Consider the following 18489-nt stretch of genomic DNA (forward strand, 5'->3'; position numbering starts at 1 on the left):
CTTCAAGCCAGGACTGTTCACGTGAAGCACCACTCAGCAGCTACTGACCGTAAGTATGGAGAGAAAAGTAAGGTAGAAAAACTACATTCTGCCAACAGGGACAGGCACACATGTATGGACTACTATTAACACTGTCAGGCTGCTTGCTTTGAGCCTTACGGGCTGCTTAAGCACACTTTATTGCGAGAACCCTTGCCAGCCTAGGAGCAGCACGGAATGAGGTGGCTGACTTTAGCGGTGACAAGAAGGACTCTCTCACACCAGGTGCCAAAGAACAGCTGCCCATCCCCAAGTCTGGGCATCAGATGAACCGGGGTTTCCTGTTGTTGTCAGTACACACATACGGCATAGTTTCACAAAACTACCCTTCTTGTTTCATTGCTTTATAAAGAACACCCCATATACGATCATCATTCAAATTCACTGACTGCCAGCACCAAAAGTAAAAGCTCCAACACTGGAAAAGCACGGCATGGAGTGTGGATCCCGAGATCAACTTCAGAATGGCTCAGCCCTGACAGTACTCACAGTAGAGTGCAGACACTACATTGTGTCTGGTTCTGAGATGGGAGGACTCCATCCATGAGCACTGTCACTCAGTCACCAGACGGGGGACGAGGGCTTCTCTTGGCTTTGGCACTCTGCTTCCTGGATGGGTTTCCAATTGGTGGGGGCAATGAGTGAGCAGCTCAAAGTAGATCAATAGCCCACAGATGGTCCAACACAATACTCTGGAATCCCACCCAGGCCAGGACCGAGACAGAAGCTAAGGGCTGTTGTCAGCCACAAAGTCTTCCCAAAGCACAGCAGCACAGCACCCCCTTCAGCCCCTTCCTCAACCTAAAGCCCAGCAGAGAGGAAGCTCTTGGGGAGAGGAGGAGGGAAGGTGGCATAGGTAAAGGCTTCTCGAAGGCCTGTGCTCTAGGCCACACCCGACAAGGCATCACAGTGGGGAATATGACCCCACCTAGAAAATGAATGGCACTATTTTAACAGTAGAGCATCTGGGGAAACCCAGGATGCCTACTCTGAAACTTAAATCAAGAACGTGGAAGCCACACCAGTATGCAGGTATAGTCTCCTCTATAAATCTAGATGGATATTTTAGTTTTCAAGAACCACAGGAACACTTTTTAAAAACTTGAACCACTTAGTATAGTGCAGGTACTAAGCAGATTTTAGAAGAGACCGTACATAGAGAGTGGGTTAAGCCATCACTTATAACCATCTTTGTGAAACACAGTTACACCTCTGGGTTTTTCTGGTGAGATTTGAGGTTAAACAGGGAACCAAGTTGTGCTTCACTCACAACTCATAACCGTCCAGGCTGCGTGTACACACACACGGTCGTGCAAAAGCCCTCGTATAACTATATCCAGCCTTTCAGATTAGGCACAGAGGGCCAGCAGCTCACCCCGTGTCCCACCAAGGAGAAGAGCAGTAACTTTCCTATTTCAGTACCATTATGAGCAGAAACGTATGATGTAAAATAGGGCTCCTTCCATAAAGCTTAGGATTTAAAGCAGAAGAAGGGAAGACAAAACAAAATTCCCACAAAATCAAAGTATTTCCACACTGGTCCTGTGCTTCAGGAAACCCTGAGATGAACGTAGTCCTCAAATGCCTGCACTCAGATCCAGGTTCACCAGAACACTTCAGTGAGCTTCCAACTGGCTCATCATTAACCTCCTGCTGTGTTCGTAGGCCAAAAACAGTGCCCCACTGGCAGGGAACGCTCGGATTATGGTAGGTTTCAGGCCAGAATATAAGGCTGTTATTCCTAGAAGATAAAAGGTGATCAAAGACTCAGACTCCCCTCCTTGGAGATGCCCCACGAAGCTGCACAGTGTAGATATTTTTACACTTCCAAATCCAGACAACAGCACTAAAAACCACAAGTGATGGAAGGACTTATTTCCAGGTTTCCCCAGACTAACGGAACTAAACAGACTAACGGAGACAAGACAAGCGTTAGGTCTCCCAGCAAAGCTGGTTGATGCTTAGGTAACATATACCAATTCCACGCCTGGTTAACTCCTGGTAAATGGATTGGGAAGAGCTGAGGCCTCACATGGGCCGACAGAAGGCATCCACAGGGCCACAGGGGGCAGCAGCTTTGCAGCTTCTCCTGGGGGCGAGGACCACGAGGCATGGGGCCAGAAGGAGCACTGGTGTTGAAGTCAGAGACCTGTTTCTAGTATCAGCACTGCCCAAGGTAGTTATGCAGAACTAGTCAGATAGGGAGGTGTGAATACTTCGTAAAACTAAAGTGTTATGGAAATTTAAAGAGGGGTTACTATCAGTAATATACAAGATGTCTGTGCTCTATTTGGGATACAAATTAAACAGTTTCTGCAAACTCTTACCGTGCTCTCTCTCTCAAAATCAAGGCAGAGAAGTTCACATCCCAAGTTTTAAGATGTATAGTGGATGCTGGAGGGACAGATCTTTACTCACTAGTAGGCTAAAACTGGTTTTATACAAACATTAATTAGAAAATCTTTATCCTCCTGCATAACTCTAAATATTAACAGCATATCACCTTCACAAGTTGCTTAGTGCGTTTCTTTTTTTTTTTTTTTTGGTGAGGAAGATCAGCCCTGAGCTAACATCCATGCTAATCCTCCACTTTTTGCTGAGGAAGACCGGCTCTGAGCTAACATCTATTGCCAATCCTCCTCCTTTTTCTTCCCCCGCAAAGCCCCAGTAGATAGTTGTACGTCATAGTTGCACATCCTTTTAGTTGCTGTATGTGGGACGCGGCCTCAGCATGGCCGGAGAAGCCGTGCATCGGTGCGCACCCGGATCTGAACTCGGGCTGCCAGTAGCAGAGTGCGCACACTTAACCGCTAAGCCACGGGGCCGGCCCCGCTTAGCGCGTTTCTAATTCCAGAAGTCTTAGCATTAAGAATGTCATCTATTCTTTTATGTTCCTTTGTGGTTCTTAGAGATCATCTTCTGCTAATATCTCTATTAAGTAAAACAAGTTGTGCTAACTTCAAAACATCCCTTCCCTTAGACAAAGCCCGTATTTTAAAAATCCCTTCCGGGCTATTTAGAACAAAGAATCCTGACAGGTGGTACCTGGTCCAGGGGTTAGGAATAAGAACTTTAAATATTCTTGAGAATAATGAAAGCAAACTCAAGAAAGGGGGTTGGAAACAGGCATCCACAAAGGTGGATTAATATACAGTACCAGAAAAGGGATATGAGGCGGCGGAGGAGAGCAATCAGGAGACCACCTGATCCACCTCAACAAGACCAGCAGCGAAATGACCGGTCACTCCATACACACCTCCTCTGTTTCTGCAATGACCAGACTCACCTTCACTTCTCACAACACTTATAAAGGTTCTGAGAAATCCTGCCTGTTTCCCAGACATGGAAAGAACTTGAATTCTGGATTTTACACAATCCACTGGGTATACAGCAAGCCAGAGGCAGATGCCACCAATGCCGCCACTTACCATCAAAGAGACAGGGCCTAGAAAAGAAAATTAGCAAACAGTATTCTGTCTCAAGAACAGCTGATGTGACATTTCCAGAGGCCAACAGTAGTGGCCACAGGTAGGTGCAAATAAAAATGCTGCAGAACACAGTTCCCTGAGGAGACTGTCAAAGCTCTAAGAGAACAAGGTTCCGTTTGGTGGTCTGGGTCTACCCCTCATCAAGCCAGGACAAGAAGCCCTAGTGAGGGTCGTGTTTCGGCTGGTCATTGTGGCACTGTGGCCCTCCTGCCCCATCCTCCAGAGGGCTGGCCCCCAGAACCAGCAGGCCCCCAGCAGCACGGCAACCCCTCACCATGAGGAATGAGAACAGAGGTCAGTGAAACACAGCCCGAGGCGTTTTTCAGCTTTCTCTTAAGCATTTTAATATTTTAATGCCCCGCAGCCCTGACTCTTCCTTCACCATGAGAACCAAAGTTGTCTTATTAACAGGATAGTTAAGCCTGGGAGCGTGACTAACCCCAGAATAGGTCCACCAACACTGAAGGGAGGTGCTTAAGAGAAAAGTAATCACTCTGTGAGCCAAACGTTGGTACGGTTGCGTCCAGCAGCTACAGAGGATAAGCCAGAAAGAACTACACTTTTCACTGCTCTCAAAACACTTTCAAGGTTTATTACCAAGTTTCAAGCTTATTGCAAGCTGATTTGTAGGTGATTTCCTCCCTTATTGGTGATTTCCCACAGGGAAAGCAATTTATATATTTCTTCTTCCCTAAAACAGATCCAGAGGAAATTCACAAATGTTATTCCAGGAAAGAAGTTCGGGATGAACTGCTTCAGCCCCTGTCCTGAGGAAATTGCCAAGCCCAGAGGAAGGTGCTAGAAATTGTTAGGCCATGTTACTCTCTGGGATCCAGAAACTCCCCAGTGCCAGGTGGACCCCCACAAGGGGGCGCAGAGTGCACAGAATCTGCAGCAAGCCCACCATGGGAAGCGGACACCATCACCCCACCTGCTGTCCTTGCAAATACATTCACCTAGGTCATCTTTTGATCTCCCGGATGCAAAAAACGATCGGCTCAGTTCATAGCCGCCGAAGACGAAGAAATAGCCGGGGACTTCTCGAAGTAAAGTGCTCGAGAGTCCATGGTAGAAGCCCAAGGGGCCATCCTTTCTAAGGATGCTCTTCACAACAGACCACACTGTACTGGGAGGAGACAGAGAGAGAGACAGTCACGGCAGGCGAAGCAGCAGGGAAGCAGCTAGTTCTGTAGACAGAAAACCAGAGTTCTAAAAGGCTGCTGTGGAAGGAAATCTCAGAGAAGCACAGATACAATGATTTTATAACAAGTTTTCTCTCCTGAACTACTCTAGGGTAAAGAAATCTTATTAAAATGGATGAATACATTTCTAGAAGTCATTATCAAAGATGTAAGAGAGCTAAGACCCATTTTTTCGATAGTGAATAAGTGAAATTACAATAAGGGGTTGTCCAAACTCAGCAAGAATAAAATGGTATCATATTGCCCAGTCTCTTACCTCCCTCAGTTCCTAGCTCCCCGACCTTTCTTTTGATCTGGTGTTTGGAGAGAATTTGTTCAGGTGTTTAGGGTTTGTTTGCTTTGTGTTAGTGCAGGGAAATGAGCAAGTAACAATCAAGACAAAAGAAATTCTAAGAACGGAGCTACAGCTCCTGAAAGGCAAGAAGCACCGAGGATTTAGTTCCTAGAGAGATAAGTGTGCACGAGTTTTTACTTTAGCAGATCAGGCCCCTGCAGCAGCCGGAACGCAGGACTCCTTCCGTCCAGACTCCTCTTCCTGGTGGCGTGCGCCACGGCAGGAAGGAGAGCGCCAGAAACCACACCCTCGGTAGGCTTGGTGAACCCCTGGCTCCTCATTCTGTTCTCAAAGAGCAGGTGACTCGGTTTGGACCAATAAAGATCAAGCCCTGAGGGGATAACGGCCACCTGCTTTTAACTATCCCGACGCAAATCTAGACGGAGGAATGAACGCACTTTAGTCCAAAAATGGAAGCATTCGCCTCATCTCCTGTGGGTTTAGTACCACCAGCCACAGTCCCCAGCAGGGTTGTGAAACTGGAATCCAATGCGAGTCCAAGAATAAGGGGGAAAGTCTGAGAAACAAATTGCCAGAAGACTTCTCGGAGAGTTCCCAGGGGTCAGAAAAGAAGATCCTTTCCAAACCCTGGGACGGGGTTTTGACGCGGCAATCCTTCCTAGGACGGGAATTACTGAACTGCTCACAGCAGGACAACTGGCTCCCTGGTGCTCACCTGTTAAATACCAGCATCCTGCTGTCACTGGACAACCAAGACGTGTCACACATTTCCAGAAGAGCCCTAGGAGGTCATCCCCTCAGCTGATTGCCCAAGGGAGAGAGATTCCCTAACGATTTTTCTCCAAACTGTGAGCAAAAGCCTAATAGACCTACCACATCCAGTTGTCCTAAAGTTACATTAAACTAACAGTCACATACATTAACGTCAAACATCAGTATAAAATCAAGGCCTGCCTCCCATCTCAGCCCCGACCTCCTGTGCCCCATTCGGTGACGCAGGTGGATGTAAGGCGGGCCCCCAGGGGCCGAGCTGGCCTGTTACTACAAACCCAGGTTTCTACGAGTTGGCTCGGGGTGAGGCTTTCTTGCAGGAGGAAGACACTGCCTGCAGTATGGACTTCCTTTTGATCTTAGAGAATTAAAGGTCAAACCATTTCCAGACGACAGCCAGACACACCACTGTACGTGCACACGGCTTTCCAGTGTGTGGACACTGCCCACCGCCGCTCACTCCGTTCCTTCCCCTCCACTCCTACTTGGCTCGTTTGTCAAAACCAAAGCTTCAATGGTTTCCGCCGTCTTCCGGCCAGCCTGCAGGTCCACGCTTGCCTCCCTCAGGGTCTCTCTGTCAACCTGCTGACGGGCAATAGTCCACGAGGGTCCCAGTTTGCCAGGTTTGCTGGAACAAAGGTGGCACCAATAAACGCAGCTGGCTGGTCAATCTAAGATGCAGTAACGGCTCGGACGCTGAGTGAACACCAAGCACATTGTTACAAGGCAACCACAAGGCCACACCAGACGTGCAGTGGACTCTGGCTCTCTAATGAACCCCCTCCTCTGCCAGCGCACTAACTGAGGGCCGCGCACCCCCGGCTGGGCCCACGGCGGAAACGTGCGGAACTGGAATGGAAACGGCGCCAGGCGTGGGATGGGATTTTGTAAGAACCGACTGTTTGCCACCCATTCGACAAACATGTACCTGGACACCCCTGCTGTGTACCACCCCGTCCAGCCAAAGGTCCAAGGGGAACACTAGGCAGGATAGCGCAGACCGAGAGCAGACAAATATTGACGATGTCACTGCAGAAATCCACCGGGTTCTCACAGGCACTTTTCTTTTCACTACTTCTGCTTACTAATCTTTTCTCTAGCTCTGACCCCTACGAAACATTCCGGAGCCCCGCATGTGGCTGTAGGGAAAGACTGCTGGACGGGGGCTCAGAAGACACGGCTTTGCGTCCCGCTTTCTCGGTTACTAACCAGTGATCCCGAGCCCGTCCGTGTCTGCGCTCCAGTCTCCCCGTCTCCCACACAGACACCACCACCTGCCTTGCTCCCCTCACAGGACCAGGGTGACGGCTAGAACCACGACATACACGTCAGAGCTGTGTAAACTAAGGCAGCATTTCCCGATAGCTAACGAGCAAACGCTGTCTGCAGGATGAAAAAGCAGCAGCCCCACAGGTTCAAAAAGATGAGAGAGCTGGGTTAGGCCAAGTGAAACAGGATGGTTTCTTTCCTGCAGGACTCCCTCCAGAATCTCTTGTGGTTGCTCACTGTGTCCCTGTCTTCTCCCCTCATTTGTCCCTCTCAAAGGATGCTGAAGGAGACCTACACTCCAGGTCTCCTCGAGTAGAAGGTTTCTCCCTGGAGTGGGCAGAGCTACAGTCCCTACAGTGTCCCTTCTGTCAGTTTCTGTCGTGGGGACCACAGCCTCCTGGGTTGTCTCCTGCTTATTCCTTCCTCTCCTTCCTGACCCCTCTGTGCTGGAGGGTCCCAGCACCGGTGCTCAGCCCTCTATAGACACTGTCTCCCTGGGGGATCTCATCCAGTCCCAGGCCTCTAAAAACAAGCTCCATCCATCAAGATGGAATTCCTGTCTACAAAAGGGCACATCTTTAGACCTCTAGTCACCCCCAGAGAACATTTCTACAGAAAAGGAACCCACTTTAGTCATGTGGGACCTGTAGCTGCATAGGGTTTCAAACTCCTACCAAAACAACCAATAAGACCACCCTTTGCAACCATGAAGCTGATACAGTAATTTTAAGTGATTTAAAACAAATCAATCTTCAAAGGAGGGATGGCTAAACATCTCCATGATTTCCAAATTCTTTTCAGTCTCTGTATCATAAATACCCAAGGGATGACCAAGCACAAGCTCAAGTCGGATGTTTGGGACAGACCTGGCCAAACAGTAGGTTCACCTGCATCTTCTCAGATGCGTCTGACCCTTCCTAAAATTCCAAGTTTCTCCTCAAACCTAGTTGGCTCAGGCAACTTCTTCCAATGCTCTGCACTTTGCTGATGAACTGGAGCCCAAAAGGTGGATCACAAGTTGTGTCTATGGTTTCAGTCCAGCACTTCTGCCCACGAGAGAAGTAGCACCACCATCAGCACCTGAAAAGCATTTCCTGAAGAATACCAGCACGTAAGGGCAGTTCGTTCTCCATGGTGGGTCGTAGGCAATTCTCCTTTTGCATAACGCATACGTGTTTGCCAAGTTTTATACAATGACGGGGTATGACTTCATAATCAGAAAGAAAGCAGTTATTTTAAAAAACGAAACATCCTTGCCCGTAAGGTATCATAAAAATCACGACAACAGTATTGTTTTTTAAAACAAACAGAAAGAGGGTCAGTGTCCTCGACTCACCTCAGCCTTGCCTGCTTGTCCAATCCAACCACTTTCCGCACCACCTGCTGGCAGAAGCCGTAGCACATGAAGAGGACCGAGTTCTCGGCGACGTTGGCGATCAGCGCCGGGCTGGTCCCCCTGTAGAAGCCCCGGAAGCCCACCTGGGAGTAGGTCTTCAGGCAGCAGTCGGTCAGGCCCCTGTACAGGCCAGGGAACGTCTGCATCTTCACTTTCATGGTGTCGAAGGGCTGCCCAGTCAGGACGCAGGCTGTGCCCCCTGCAAGCAGGGCAGAGTCCTTCTCCAGCACACGTCTACAGCAGTGTTTCAGAGCGCAGCCCCAACTACCCACGGAAACGAGGGACAGGCAGCCTATGCCAGGGCTCACCTCTGCTTCAGTTCATTTTCACCTCTTTCCCCCATATCTTCTAGCCGAGTCCAATAAACCACTTCTAGGAGTTCCCTAACGTGCCCAGCAGCCAGCTCCAGCCCTGCAGGAGCTCACACGTGGTAGGGGACAGATGTGTGCTCAACAGTGAAAGCTACGGGATGCAAAGGTGGGGTGTGTGTTCAGGAGCATCGGCAATGGGGTCAGAGGGACCTGGGCTTGAAGCCCGGCTCTGCTGTGAGACCCTGGACAAGCGATGTGACTTCTAAGACTCAACTCCTGAGCTGTGTCCATCTCGGGGGTTAGTGTGAGGACAAATAAAACTGGATGAGAAGGCTTAACCTAATGCCTGCTACACAACAAGTGGTTAATAAACAGCAGTGTGTGTGTGTGTGTGTGTGTGTGTGTGTGTGTGTGTGGCATTATAAAAGGGAGGAGGGGAGAAATCCGGGAACAGTTCATCATTCTGCCTAATGCCCAGTGGGACTGATGACCATCAGAAAAGCAAAAGAGGAACAGGCAGCAGATAAAGAAAACAAAGAGCCTGGCTAATTAATCCCTGAGGAGCTAAATATTTGACCCTATGAAAAAACCTCTAATTTGGACTGTCCCCATTAATGATTTGCATTCCAACAGGGAACGGACTGAAACTTACCTCTGCTTGACACAAACCCTATATTTATAAGCTTTTATACTCTAAGAGTGTTAAATACAGCAGAATCTAAATTGCATTAGATGCCTTCAATAAAAATTCTGAAGGTAGGGAAAAGAATGAGCCATAACGCCTCTATAATGTCCCCAGACCCTGGACTGGGGTCAGCATTCTGGGAACCGCCACTGGCGAACGCCTTCCACTTTCCTTGGGCCCCAGACGTGCCCTGCTTGTGTCAGGAAACATAACCACTGGATGAGGTTATTAAAGCCTCATCAAAATTGAAGAGAAGGCTTACATAAAATATTTAAGAAATGCAGTTTCCCAACTTTCACATTATACATAGTTACTCCAACTAAGCTGTGGAAAGGAGAGATGGGGGAGGGGCTGTCAAGAATAACTCCCAATTAACTATTGGCAGAGAAACAGACACGTCCAAAGAGTCTGAAAGCTGTCTGACCTCTCCTTGAAGCGATCACAAGTCTGATCTCCGTGACCCTATCACTATTGTTTGTTCCTTCTAGGAGAGGAACGATATATTTCTGCTTTGTCTTGCCAAATTATCACCAATTCTGAATTGGTGGACTATAATTTAATAAGATTTTACTGTAATTAGAGTTATTCTCTCTCAGGTACTGCTAGACTAAAATCAAAAAAGATCCTAATTATAGCCAAATAATTCATTCCAAAAGAAGAGGTGAACGTCAGGATTTAAGTGGGTACATAATTTAGATAATCTAGATGCAGGTAAGCTCAATTAAGCATATAATTCAGAGTATCATAAGATTTTAATTTTTATATATAACATTACTCTGTATTAAAAATATATATATTTTAACTGGAAGTTTTCTGTATTTTTTTTTGGTGAGGAAGATCAGCCCTCAGCTAACATCGGATGCCAATCCTCTTTTTGCTGAGGGAGATTGGCCCTGGGCTAACATCCATGCCCATCGTCCTCCACTTTATATGGGATGCCGCCACAGCATGGCTTGACAAGCGGTGCGTCGGTGCGCGCCTTGGATCCGAACCTGCGAACCCCGGGCCGCCACAGCAGAGCGCGTGCACTTAACCACTGCGCTGCCACCGGGCCAGCCCCATGGAAGTTTTCCATATTTTAACCCAATCATCCTGAACAGTTCAGATATCACAGATTACAACAATATGCATGGGTCGTATATCTGTAACAGTTACATTTCCAACAGAGAGAAGGCAGGAGGCTAATGAATTTTCAAATGCCAGCTCCAATTCTCTCCTTGCACCCACGGAGGTAAGCTGATTTCCTCTGTCACGTACCACACACAAATGACCCTGTGGCAGCCCTCACCATGCCCCCTCCAGTGGATGATGACTATTCTGAACACCAGCACCAACCGCTGAGCCCGACACCTAGCAGGTTTCAGATATTTATCAAGTTAATGAAGCAATAATTTACAGGAATTAAATATCTTCCCACTGGCTTGGAGCTCAGACCTGTGATCATCTCCTTCTCCTTAAGAGACGAACAGAGATAGCCTCTGCATCCTTTCGGAGGTGTCACAGTTGCATTTTATTCTGTAAGAGAGGCGCTCAGGTGGTGCTGCTCCCTACACTTGACCAAGGCTGCTGCCGGGGATTTTCAGTCCTCGACACAGTGGAGTCAGCAAATGATGAGCAGCTGAGGAAACTGGAGGGGCAGGACAGCTCAGAGGGAGGGCAGAGGTGAAACTCCAGACGCAGACCTTCAACCAGAAGGATCTGCTCCACCCACGCAGAGGCGGGACCCTCAAACCCCTCCGGGGGCAGTCATTAAATGTTCCATTTAACAGTACAGAGAAGTGCATCATTTTCAAAACATTCCAATCAAAGAAGACTCAGTTTGTTTTTAATTTTGACATTTGAGAGGATAGACTTCAATTCTCTAAAATGTGACATTCCCCCAGTACACTGTTAAACAGGCACACTGCATCAGAGCAGTCCGAGTAGGGCGTGTTATTTCATAGTTGCTAAACCACGAAGTCTTAAAGCACTACCAAGGTTTCCCTTCAAGGCCACTTGACTTTTGAGATGCACGCTGCCTCATTTCAATGGTTATCCAATTACCACCTCTCTCCTTCAAATCCTCCCCCTGCTGGCTGCCTGGGGCTCTCGATCCTTCTCTGGAATCTCTCCCACAGCAGCACAGATAGACAGTGCTGGCTTCCCGGCACTTCAGAGGAGAGGAGTGGGGCTGAAAACCTGTTTGGTGGGGGAGGTTCATTTACAAGAAAAAGGAGAGACACGGAGAAGAACTATGTATGCTACAGCCACGTCACCTCAGACCACAACTGGCTCTGCTCTCAGGCAGGAATCACTCTCCTGGGTGGACTGTGCACACAAAGCACTAGGGGTGGTCCTCTCCTCTTGGCAAGAGCCAGCCGAAAGATCCCAAAGCCCAACCGTTTCCCCATCCAGAGAGCTGGGGCTGGGGCAGCCAAGGCTCCAAACTAACACCCCTCTCTGGGAATGCTGTTGGCCCATTATGTAGTATTAACAGACAACGGAACTAGACAAGGACCCAAGCAACCAAAGTCCTAGCCCTGTCTTTATACCATCTAGCTGTGCAACCTTGAACAAATCCACCGTCCCTCTCTGGGCCTCTTTTTCTACATATACAATGAACATTAGAGCCAGGGGTCTCTAAAGCTCTTCTAGGTCCATCATTTGAATACAGGGACCCCTCCCAAGTGGGACTGCTGCTCCCATTTGCATTCCATGTGCCTCCCAGCAGAAAGTTCTCAGGTCACTAACGGGAACCTCCTCTGCCCAGAGCCAGGACAGGCTCAGACCCCCTGCAAAGGAGCCGGTTATCCTTGGAAGTTAGAACCACCCAGGGCAGCGCTGCAGCAGTGAGGGGCGACCCTGCGCACCAGCACAGGAAGAAACCCCCACCCACAGTGATCGGGAAGATGAACTGCTGGTCGTGTAAGGGCCCGACGCATGTGAATACTGTTGCAGAGAAGCACATCCACCAGCAAATGCCTCACACACCAGACTCCCAACAATACTGTTGCAATTTATATCTTTAAAATTTACTGTATATTATAAATGTGGCCCCCAATACCTGTCCACACATAAATGCCTTTCTAGCAAAAGGTAAGCCTCTTAATTCTATCATAGCACATCCTATATCTTTGATTGACTGAAGGCCATTTAATTCCAAAACCTGAGAATATCTCCTGTGGTTAAATACCCTCCCATTGCAGAAACAAAAACTGAGCCCAAAGGGTTCACAGAATGGTAAGAGGATGCAGAGGCAGGCGAATGGTTCCATGTTCCCATGGTCAGTGTCCTCTGAATGTGGCATGTGAGCAAGGGAGCCTGGGGGCTGCAGCTTGATTCCACGGCAGGATGAGGGGCTGACCCAAAGTCACGCAGTCAAGAGGCCACTGGGCAGAACCCGGGTGGCCCTAAGTTTCCCCTGCTCCTGGAGTGGGACACTCCTTGCGCTCTCTTGCTCTCTAACCCGGGAGCCCGTGCCCTCCCCTGCACTTCTTATCAGCGTCTGCAATGTGCTCTCTGGCCTTTTTTTTTTGGTGAGGAAGATTGTCCCTGAGCTAACATCTGTGGCCATCATCCTGTATTTTGTATGTGGGACACCATCATAGCATGGCTCAATGAGCAGTGCGTAGGTCCACGTCCACGCCCGGGATCAGAACCCATGAACCCGGGGCCACTGAAGCGGAGCCTGTGAACTTAACCACTACACCACCAGGCCAGCCCCTCTGGCCTTCCTCATTAGCCTACCTTGGCCGACCTTTGGATTATGGGAAAATACTTTGTTCCTCTCTGAACCCGACTTCTTTTTTATAATTAAGGACAGGATAAGAGGAGGCGGCTCTCCGACTACACTTGGGCTGTTGACCCAGGAGGTCCCACCAGATAAGAGGACAAAGGGCAAGCCACCCCCCTGGCCTCTCCACTCCGGGGAGCTGTGACTCATTATAAGAATCGGTGCGGGAGGCAAGGGTAGACCAGGGTTTTCATCCGAGAAGTATGAGCATTCCAGTGGTCCTCCAGCCCTAAAATAACACAGGAACCTGGAGAACCAAGTTACCACCCCTGCACGTCCACCTCTGCCATTCGCCTCAGGCTGAGTAAGGTGATCTCTTTAGAGAGTAGCCTGCGTGTTGCAAGTGCTGCCTGGGAGTGCTGACCTGCGCCCATGGGGCCGCCCACCATTCCCCCACAAATCCTAGGGCCTCTCCTTTCCTCTCAGGGCTTTAAGACACAGTCGAACGTCAGTCTCATTCACCAAAGACACTTCTAAAGGGTGTCCTCCTTTCTCTCCCTGGCAGCAGGAAGGTCAGTAACTGGGATTTCCCTGGAGAGATGGCACGGTGTGATTTTTGCACTACAAGGGCTCTGAAGACTGCCAGGCTCAGAGTGGAAGCCCACGTCACCCACATATCCCAGCTGTGTGACCATGGACAAGGGACGTCAGCTCTGAGCTGCGATGTCTTCCAGCTGTAAACTGGCTATGCCCGCACCCCGACTCAACAAGTTTTATCACAACGGGAACTACTCCACCTTCTGCCATGCTTGGACACAGTACTACACTTCCATCAAATGGCTTCATCCCAGAGTTAAGGCGTATTGCCTCTGGAGTGACCAAGGTAACGCGTTCACCACGCTCTCACTCGACCTCACCTGTAGAAGGTACTGGGAGGAGGGGACGGGTCTTCTCTGGGATTACCTGCGGCCCCTGCCGTGAGGTCAATGGCAGCCTGGATGGCAGGATTGGACTTCATGTTCGTCTGCTCCTCTGCTGGGCTCCGTGGAAGGCAGCTCTCTGGAGCTTAGGACAGGCGCCTCATATCCCTGGGAGGGGGGCAGTGTTCACCATCAGTCAGACCCCTGCAGCCTCCCTTTCTCTAGGCCTGCTGCCTAGTTACCGGGCCTGAACTTCTGGGACCCGCGAAAGGGGCTCTACTCGCTCCAAAGGAAGAGGGCTCAAGGTGTCCATGCAGCTTAGCCGTGGCCTCCCCTCTCCCGCCCACCACCTCCCCACGGAAAGCTCACGGGTGAAAAACCTTCCCTGAGTATCAACACCACAGCCACAGGAGGGGGGCACCTCAACCGACCTTTCTGAAAACCTTAGAAACAAATGCCAAATAAGTGAGCCAACCACAGATGGCTCACATCGAATTAGTTTTCAGACGTGACGTGGATCTACCAGTCCACCAGGCTCAGTCCGAAATCCAGACAGTGGCCTGTGCTGGGTCTCCAAGAGGAGGTCACCCAACAGTCTGGGAAGGAGCAGGTCAGGAGCTCTGCTGAGTAACACAGGCCGATGACACTGAATGCCTGCTCTGCCACCAGGGGGCTCCCTGGGCCTCTAGAGCTGGGGGTCCCCATCTACACAAGGTGAATAATAAAAGTATTGTCATCATAACACAAAGGCCACCACAGATAGCCACGTCAGCACCAAATGTTACTGTCATCGTAGTCCCCTCCAGAGCTCAACTGTGAACGTGCACTCAAATCACCCGGGGACCTCGTTAAAACGCACATTCCGAGGCGACAGGCCTCAGCTGGGGCCAGAAACGCTGCCCGTCTTGACCGCTCCCTCGCAGATGAGGCGGATAAGGCCTGGCCACCAACCACTCTGAAGAGCAACACCTGGTCCACCGTGTCCCAAATTTGCTGGATAAGAACCACCTGGGGCACTTGTTCAAGATTCGGATAACCAGGCCTCCCTCCTGGAAACCTTGATTCAGGAGGTTTGGGCTGAAACCTAGGAAGTTTGGGAAAACTAGAGTCTACTACTCTACTTTTAGACAAAAATCAGTTATTGCTGAGCATGGACTTAATAAACATCGACTAGAAAAAGGAAAGTTGGCTCCTTAACATAGAATATTCAAATAACCAATTCAGCGACAATTCCGTATGGTGTTCAAACGATGTTAAGTGACTTATCCGTGAATAACAAGGAATTTTTATTCCTTGCACTGAAGACCTGTGTGATCCCAGTCAGGCCACCTCTGGGGGGGGGGGTGCTGCCGGGTCATTGACAAACGCCAACATCATCCTCAACGCCAGCAGAAAACAATCTTAGCCAACAAGTTTTTTAACCACTTGAAGCATGCTGCCAATGACCAGACACCAAAAATCTTCCTTTCTTTACAAAAACTTTTAAAACCAGCAACAAGAAAAACACAGTACTTAATAAAGCAACTGAAACATACAAGACACCGATTTTATGTTATTGATGGGCCTGGAGAGGCAGGACCAATTACCAAGGTTGATAAGGTGGTGGCCATCGGGCATCTAGAGAAGGACATCAGAGTCTAATCCACTCTCCTCCTTTTCCAGATGGAAAACGGAGAACACAGGAAGACAAGGGCCTGTCCAAGGTCATACGACTAGCCACGGGTAGAGAGAGGATTCAACTTAAGTCTCACCTTTTGGGTCTGTGCTTACTAACCAATACTTCATTCCAGAATATTCCAACCTGGCAAAAAGAAAAAACAAAAAAACACTGAATCCTGCATTTCAGAGGAAAATGGGGGCGAGTGGGGAGAGAAGTCACACAGGCAGGTCACATCCAGTGTGGCCTTTTGGTGTGTTCATTCCTTTTGTTGTGGGCATTTCTTTCTTAGAAGGAAAGAAAGGCATATGTTATCAAGGTGAATTCAACGCTTTAGGTAAGCCAGACTTGAACACACCAAATCCTACAAATAACTACTTGTAGAATTGTTAGGATAGTAAACAGTGATGGGAACTAACAGATTAACTCAGAGGGTGCGGGCAATTGATTCAAATGATGCGTAGTTTTGGCTTGAAGAAGACGTACGGCTCGGGGGAGGCAAGACTAACCAGCAGGAGTTGAAACCCATTCGGTACCGCTTGGAACAGAAAAACGGAATCGTTTCAGCGTCCCTTTACCCCTCTTTCAAACTACACCAGGGTCCCACTTCGGGAGAGACAGCCAACAGCGCCAATCATACATCCTTCTCGTTCCTCAGGGAAATTAACTTCGTATGGGAGAATCCGACGAGGCACTTCCCACCACCTACACGAACCGCCACGGAAGATTCCAGCTTCAGGCTGAAGCTGGCGCGGCGGGGGCCGGAGCACAGGGGCGCTCGGATGCACACCAGGCTCGCCCCCAAGCAGCCCGGCGAGGCGCTCCTCCTCCGGGCCGGGATCCTGGTCCGCACAGGGGCAGCGCGAGAAACCAGTTCCAACTTGCCGAACGTCCGCTGACTCGGCCCGGCAGCCTGCCGGAGTCGCCCATTCATCGGCGCCTCCAACCTCCCCAGCGCTCGGGCGGCGCGGAGCGCGGAGGCCAGCTGCCACCACGGGGGCAAAGGAGGGCAGCGTTTTCCAGCAGGTGACCCCCGCGGGGAGGCGGCCGCCCAGCCCGCCGTCCCCCCGGCGGCGCCAGGGCGAAGGGCGCCGCGGGTCCCGGGGCACGTGCGCGGCGCGGCGGGCCGACGCCGGACCTCCGCCCGGCTGCCCGGGGAGGTCGCGCCGCCCGACCGGGGAGGCCCGCCCGCTCCCGCTCCCGCTCCCGCTCCCGCTCCCGCTCCCCACGCCCACCGGGCTCCCGCGAGCGCCGGGCCGGGGCTGAGCTCACCGCCACGTCCCGCTCGTCCCAGCTCGGGCTCCGCCGCCAGCTCTCGGCTCCCGCTCGGCGCCGGGGCGGCCTCTTAACACCCACGTCGGCCGCGGCCCCGCCCCGCGCGGGAGCGCACCCAGCGGGCGAGGAACCGGCGGCGCAACGGACGGGCGGGCGGCGCGGCGCCGGCAGGTGCCTCCCGGGGCAACGGAAGTCGGCGGTGCGTTGAGGCCGCGGGGGCGCCGGGAGCTGCGGGAGCCGGAGGAGCCGGGGCGCCGGGGCCCGGCCTCCAGGCTGCTTCCCTCCCCGCAGGTTCCCGGAGGCCTCGGCGAGCCTCGGCTGCAGTCTGACCTCAGGCGGGCCGGGTATCAGGAGTTAGGAGGACGGACTGAGTCTCTGGGCTGGTTAACCTTGCTGGGACTTGGGGCTCAAGGCCTTGATTTTTTTTTTTTTTAAAGATTTTATTTTTATTTTTTCCCCCCAAAGCCCCAAGGCCTTGATTTTAAGGTATAATTGAGGACGCAAGCACTGGAGAGGTAGTGATGAAAAATAAATTCGCTAATACCCGGTAAAAAAACGAAACAAAATAAAACATTTTACATTCTGCCTCCCCCAAGGAAATCCATCCCACAGAGGACATTCGGGAAAGCGCACCCGCCTATGACAACTGTAACTCTAAGCCGGCCTCTGATCTTTTAGTTCCTAATGAATTGTAGGTTATTTCTATGGCTCTCTGGCACTTAATTTACAATGTTATTTTGTGAACCCTAATAAGAAATATAAATATTTGCTTCTTCGGTCAACAAATATTGATTGACCGTGAACGATGTGCCAGGCACTGTTCTAGGCTCGGGGGGTAAAGCAGTTTGAACAAGGCTGACCGAAGCCCCTGCTCTCGTACAGCTTACGTTTCAGTGGAGGAGGCTGACGATAAAGGACTAAACCACAGGACTGAGAAGATCTGTAAGCTCCCCGAGGCAGGGAGCTTGTCTGTCTGCACCATGACATGTCCCGAGTGCACGGGACAGTGCCCACCGCACTCGGTGAAAGCGCCGAGTGAACGAACAGACGTCATTTCAGAGCGCGAGGAGCGCTGGGAAGGCAGCGCGGTGGAGAGGGCGGGTCGGCTTCACTGGATGTGGCACCGCTGGGAAGGCGACTGTTGAGCCAAGTTAGAAAGACGGGAAGGAGCCAATCCTGGGACAGTCTTTGAGAATATTCCAGACAAAAGAATATTCCCCGCCAAAGCTGAAGGTCCTGAAGCAAGGCTGCATTGTGCCTATACGGAGAACAGAAAGCAGGCCCTGGTGGTGGGAATGCAGTGAGTGAGGGGCGGAGAGAGGTGGGGAAGGAGGGCAGAGCAGTAGCCAAGGGCTGTGCTCTTTAAGGCATTTGGGCCTGTTTCCTGGCCCTGCCGGAACCCCACCTGGTAAGATTTTCTATTTCTTAGCTCGAAGTGTCTATAGACCGGATTGCTTCTATGTCAGCTG

General features: G+C 50.6%; 1 protein-coding gene and 1 pseudogene across 6 annotated transcripts; both read right to left on the minus strand.

The window, feature by feature from the left end:
* The window catches only part of LOC131409912 (serine/threonine-protein phosphatase 4 regulatory subunit 2-like), a 51259-nt pseudogene extending 37143 nt beyond the window's left edge, over nucleotides 1-14116 (minus strand).
* LOC131409900 (mitochondrial ornithine transporter 1-like) lies at nucleotides 1208-17100 on the minus strand. 6 transcript variants are annotated; one of them, XM_058547663.1, is made up of 7 exons: nucleotides 14925-15346; nucleotides 14520-14793; nucleotides 14132-14256; nucleotides 8401-8659; nucleotides 4484-4653; nucleotides 3326-3484; nucleotides 1208-1780 (listed from the first exon to the last, which is right to left on the minus strand). In XM_058547663.1, exons 3-7 carry the CDS (start codon nucleotides 14184-14186, stop codon nucleotides 1656-1658), a joined length of 768 nt encoding a protein of 255 aa, XP_058403646.1. In that variant the 5' UTR covers nucleotides 14187-14256; nucleotides 14520-14793; nucleotides 14925-15346; the 3' UTR covers nucleotides 1208-1655. The 6 variants fall into 6 exon arrangements, with proteins under 6 accessions (XP_058403646.1, XP_058403643.1, XP_058403647.1 ...); XM_058547660.1 differs by lacking the exons at nucleotides 14520-14793; nucleotides 14925-15346 and adding an exon at nucleotides 17018-17100; XM_058547664.1 differs by lacking the exons at nucleotides 14520-14793; nucleotides 14925-15346 and adding an exon at nucleotides 16455-16519.
* Nucleotides 17101-18489: the final 1389 nt, after the last annotated feature.

This window comes from Diceros bicornis, chromosome 9 (assembly GCF_020826845.1).
Source record: "Diceros bicornis minor isolate mBicDic1 chromosome 9, mDicBic1.mat.cur, whole genome shotgun sequence".
In the NCBI taxonomy this organism is placed as follows: domain Eukaryota; kingdom Metazoa; phylum Chordata; class Mammalia; order Perissodactyla; family Rhinocerotidae; genus Diceros; species Diceros bicornis.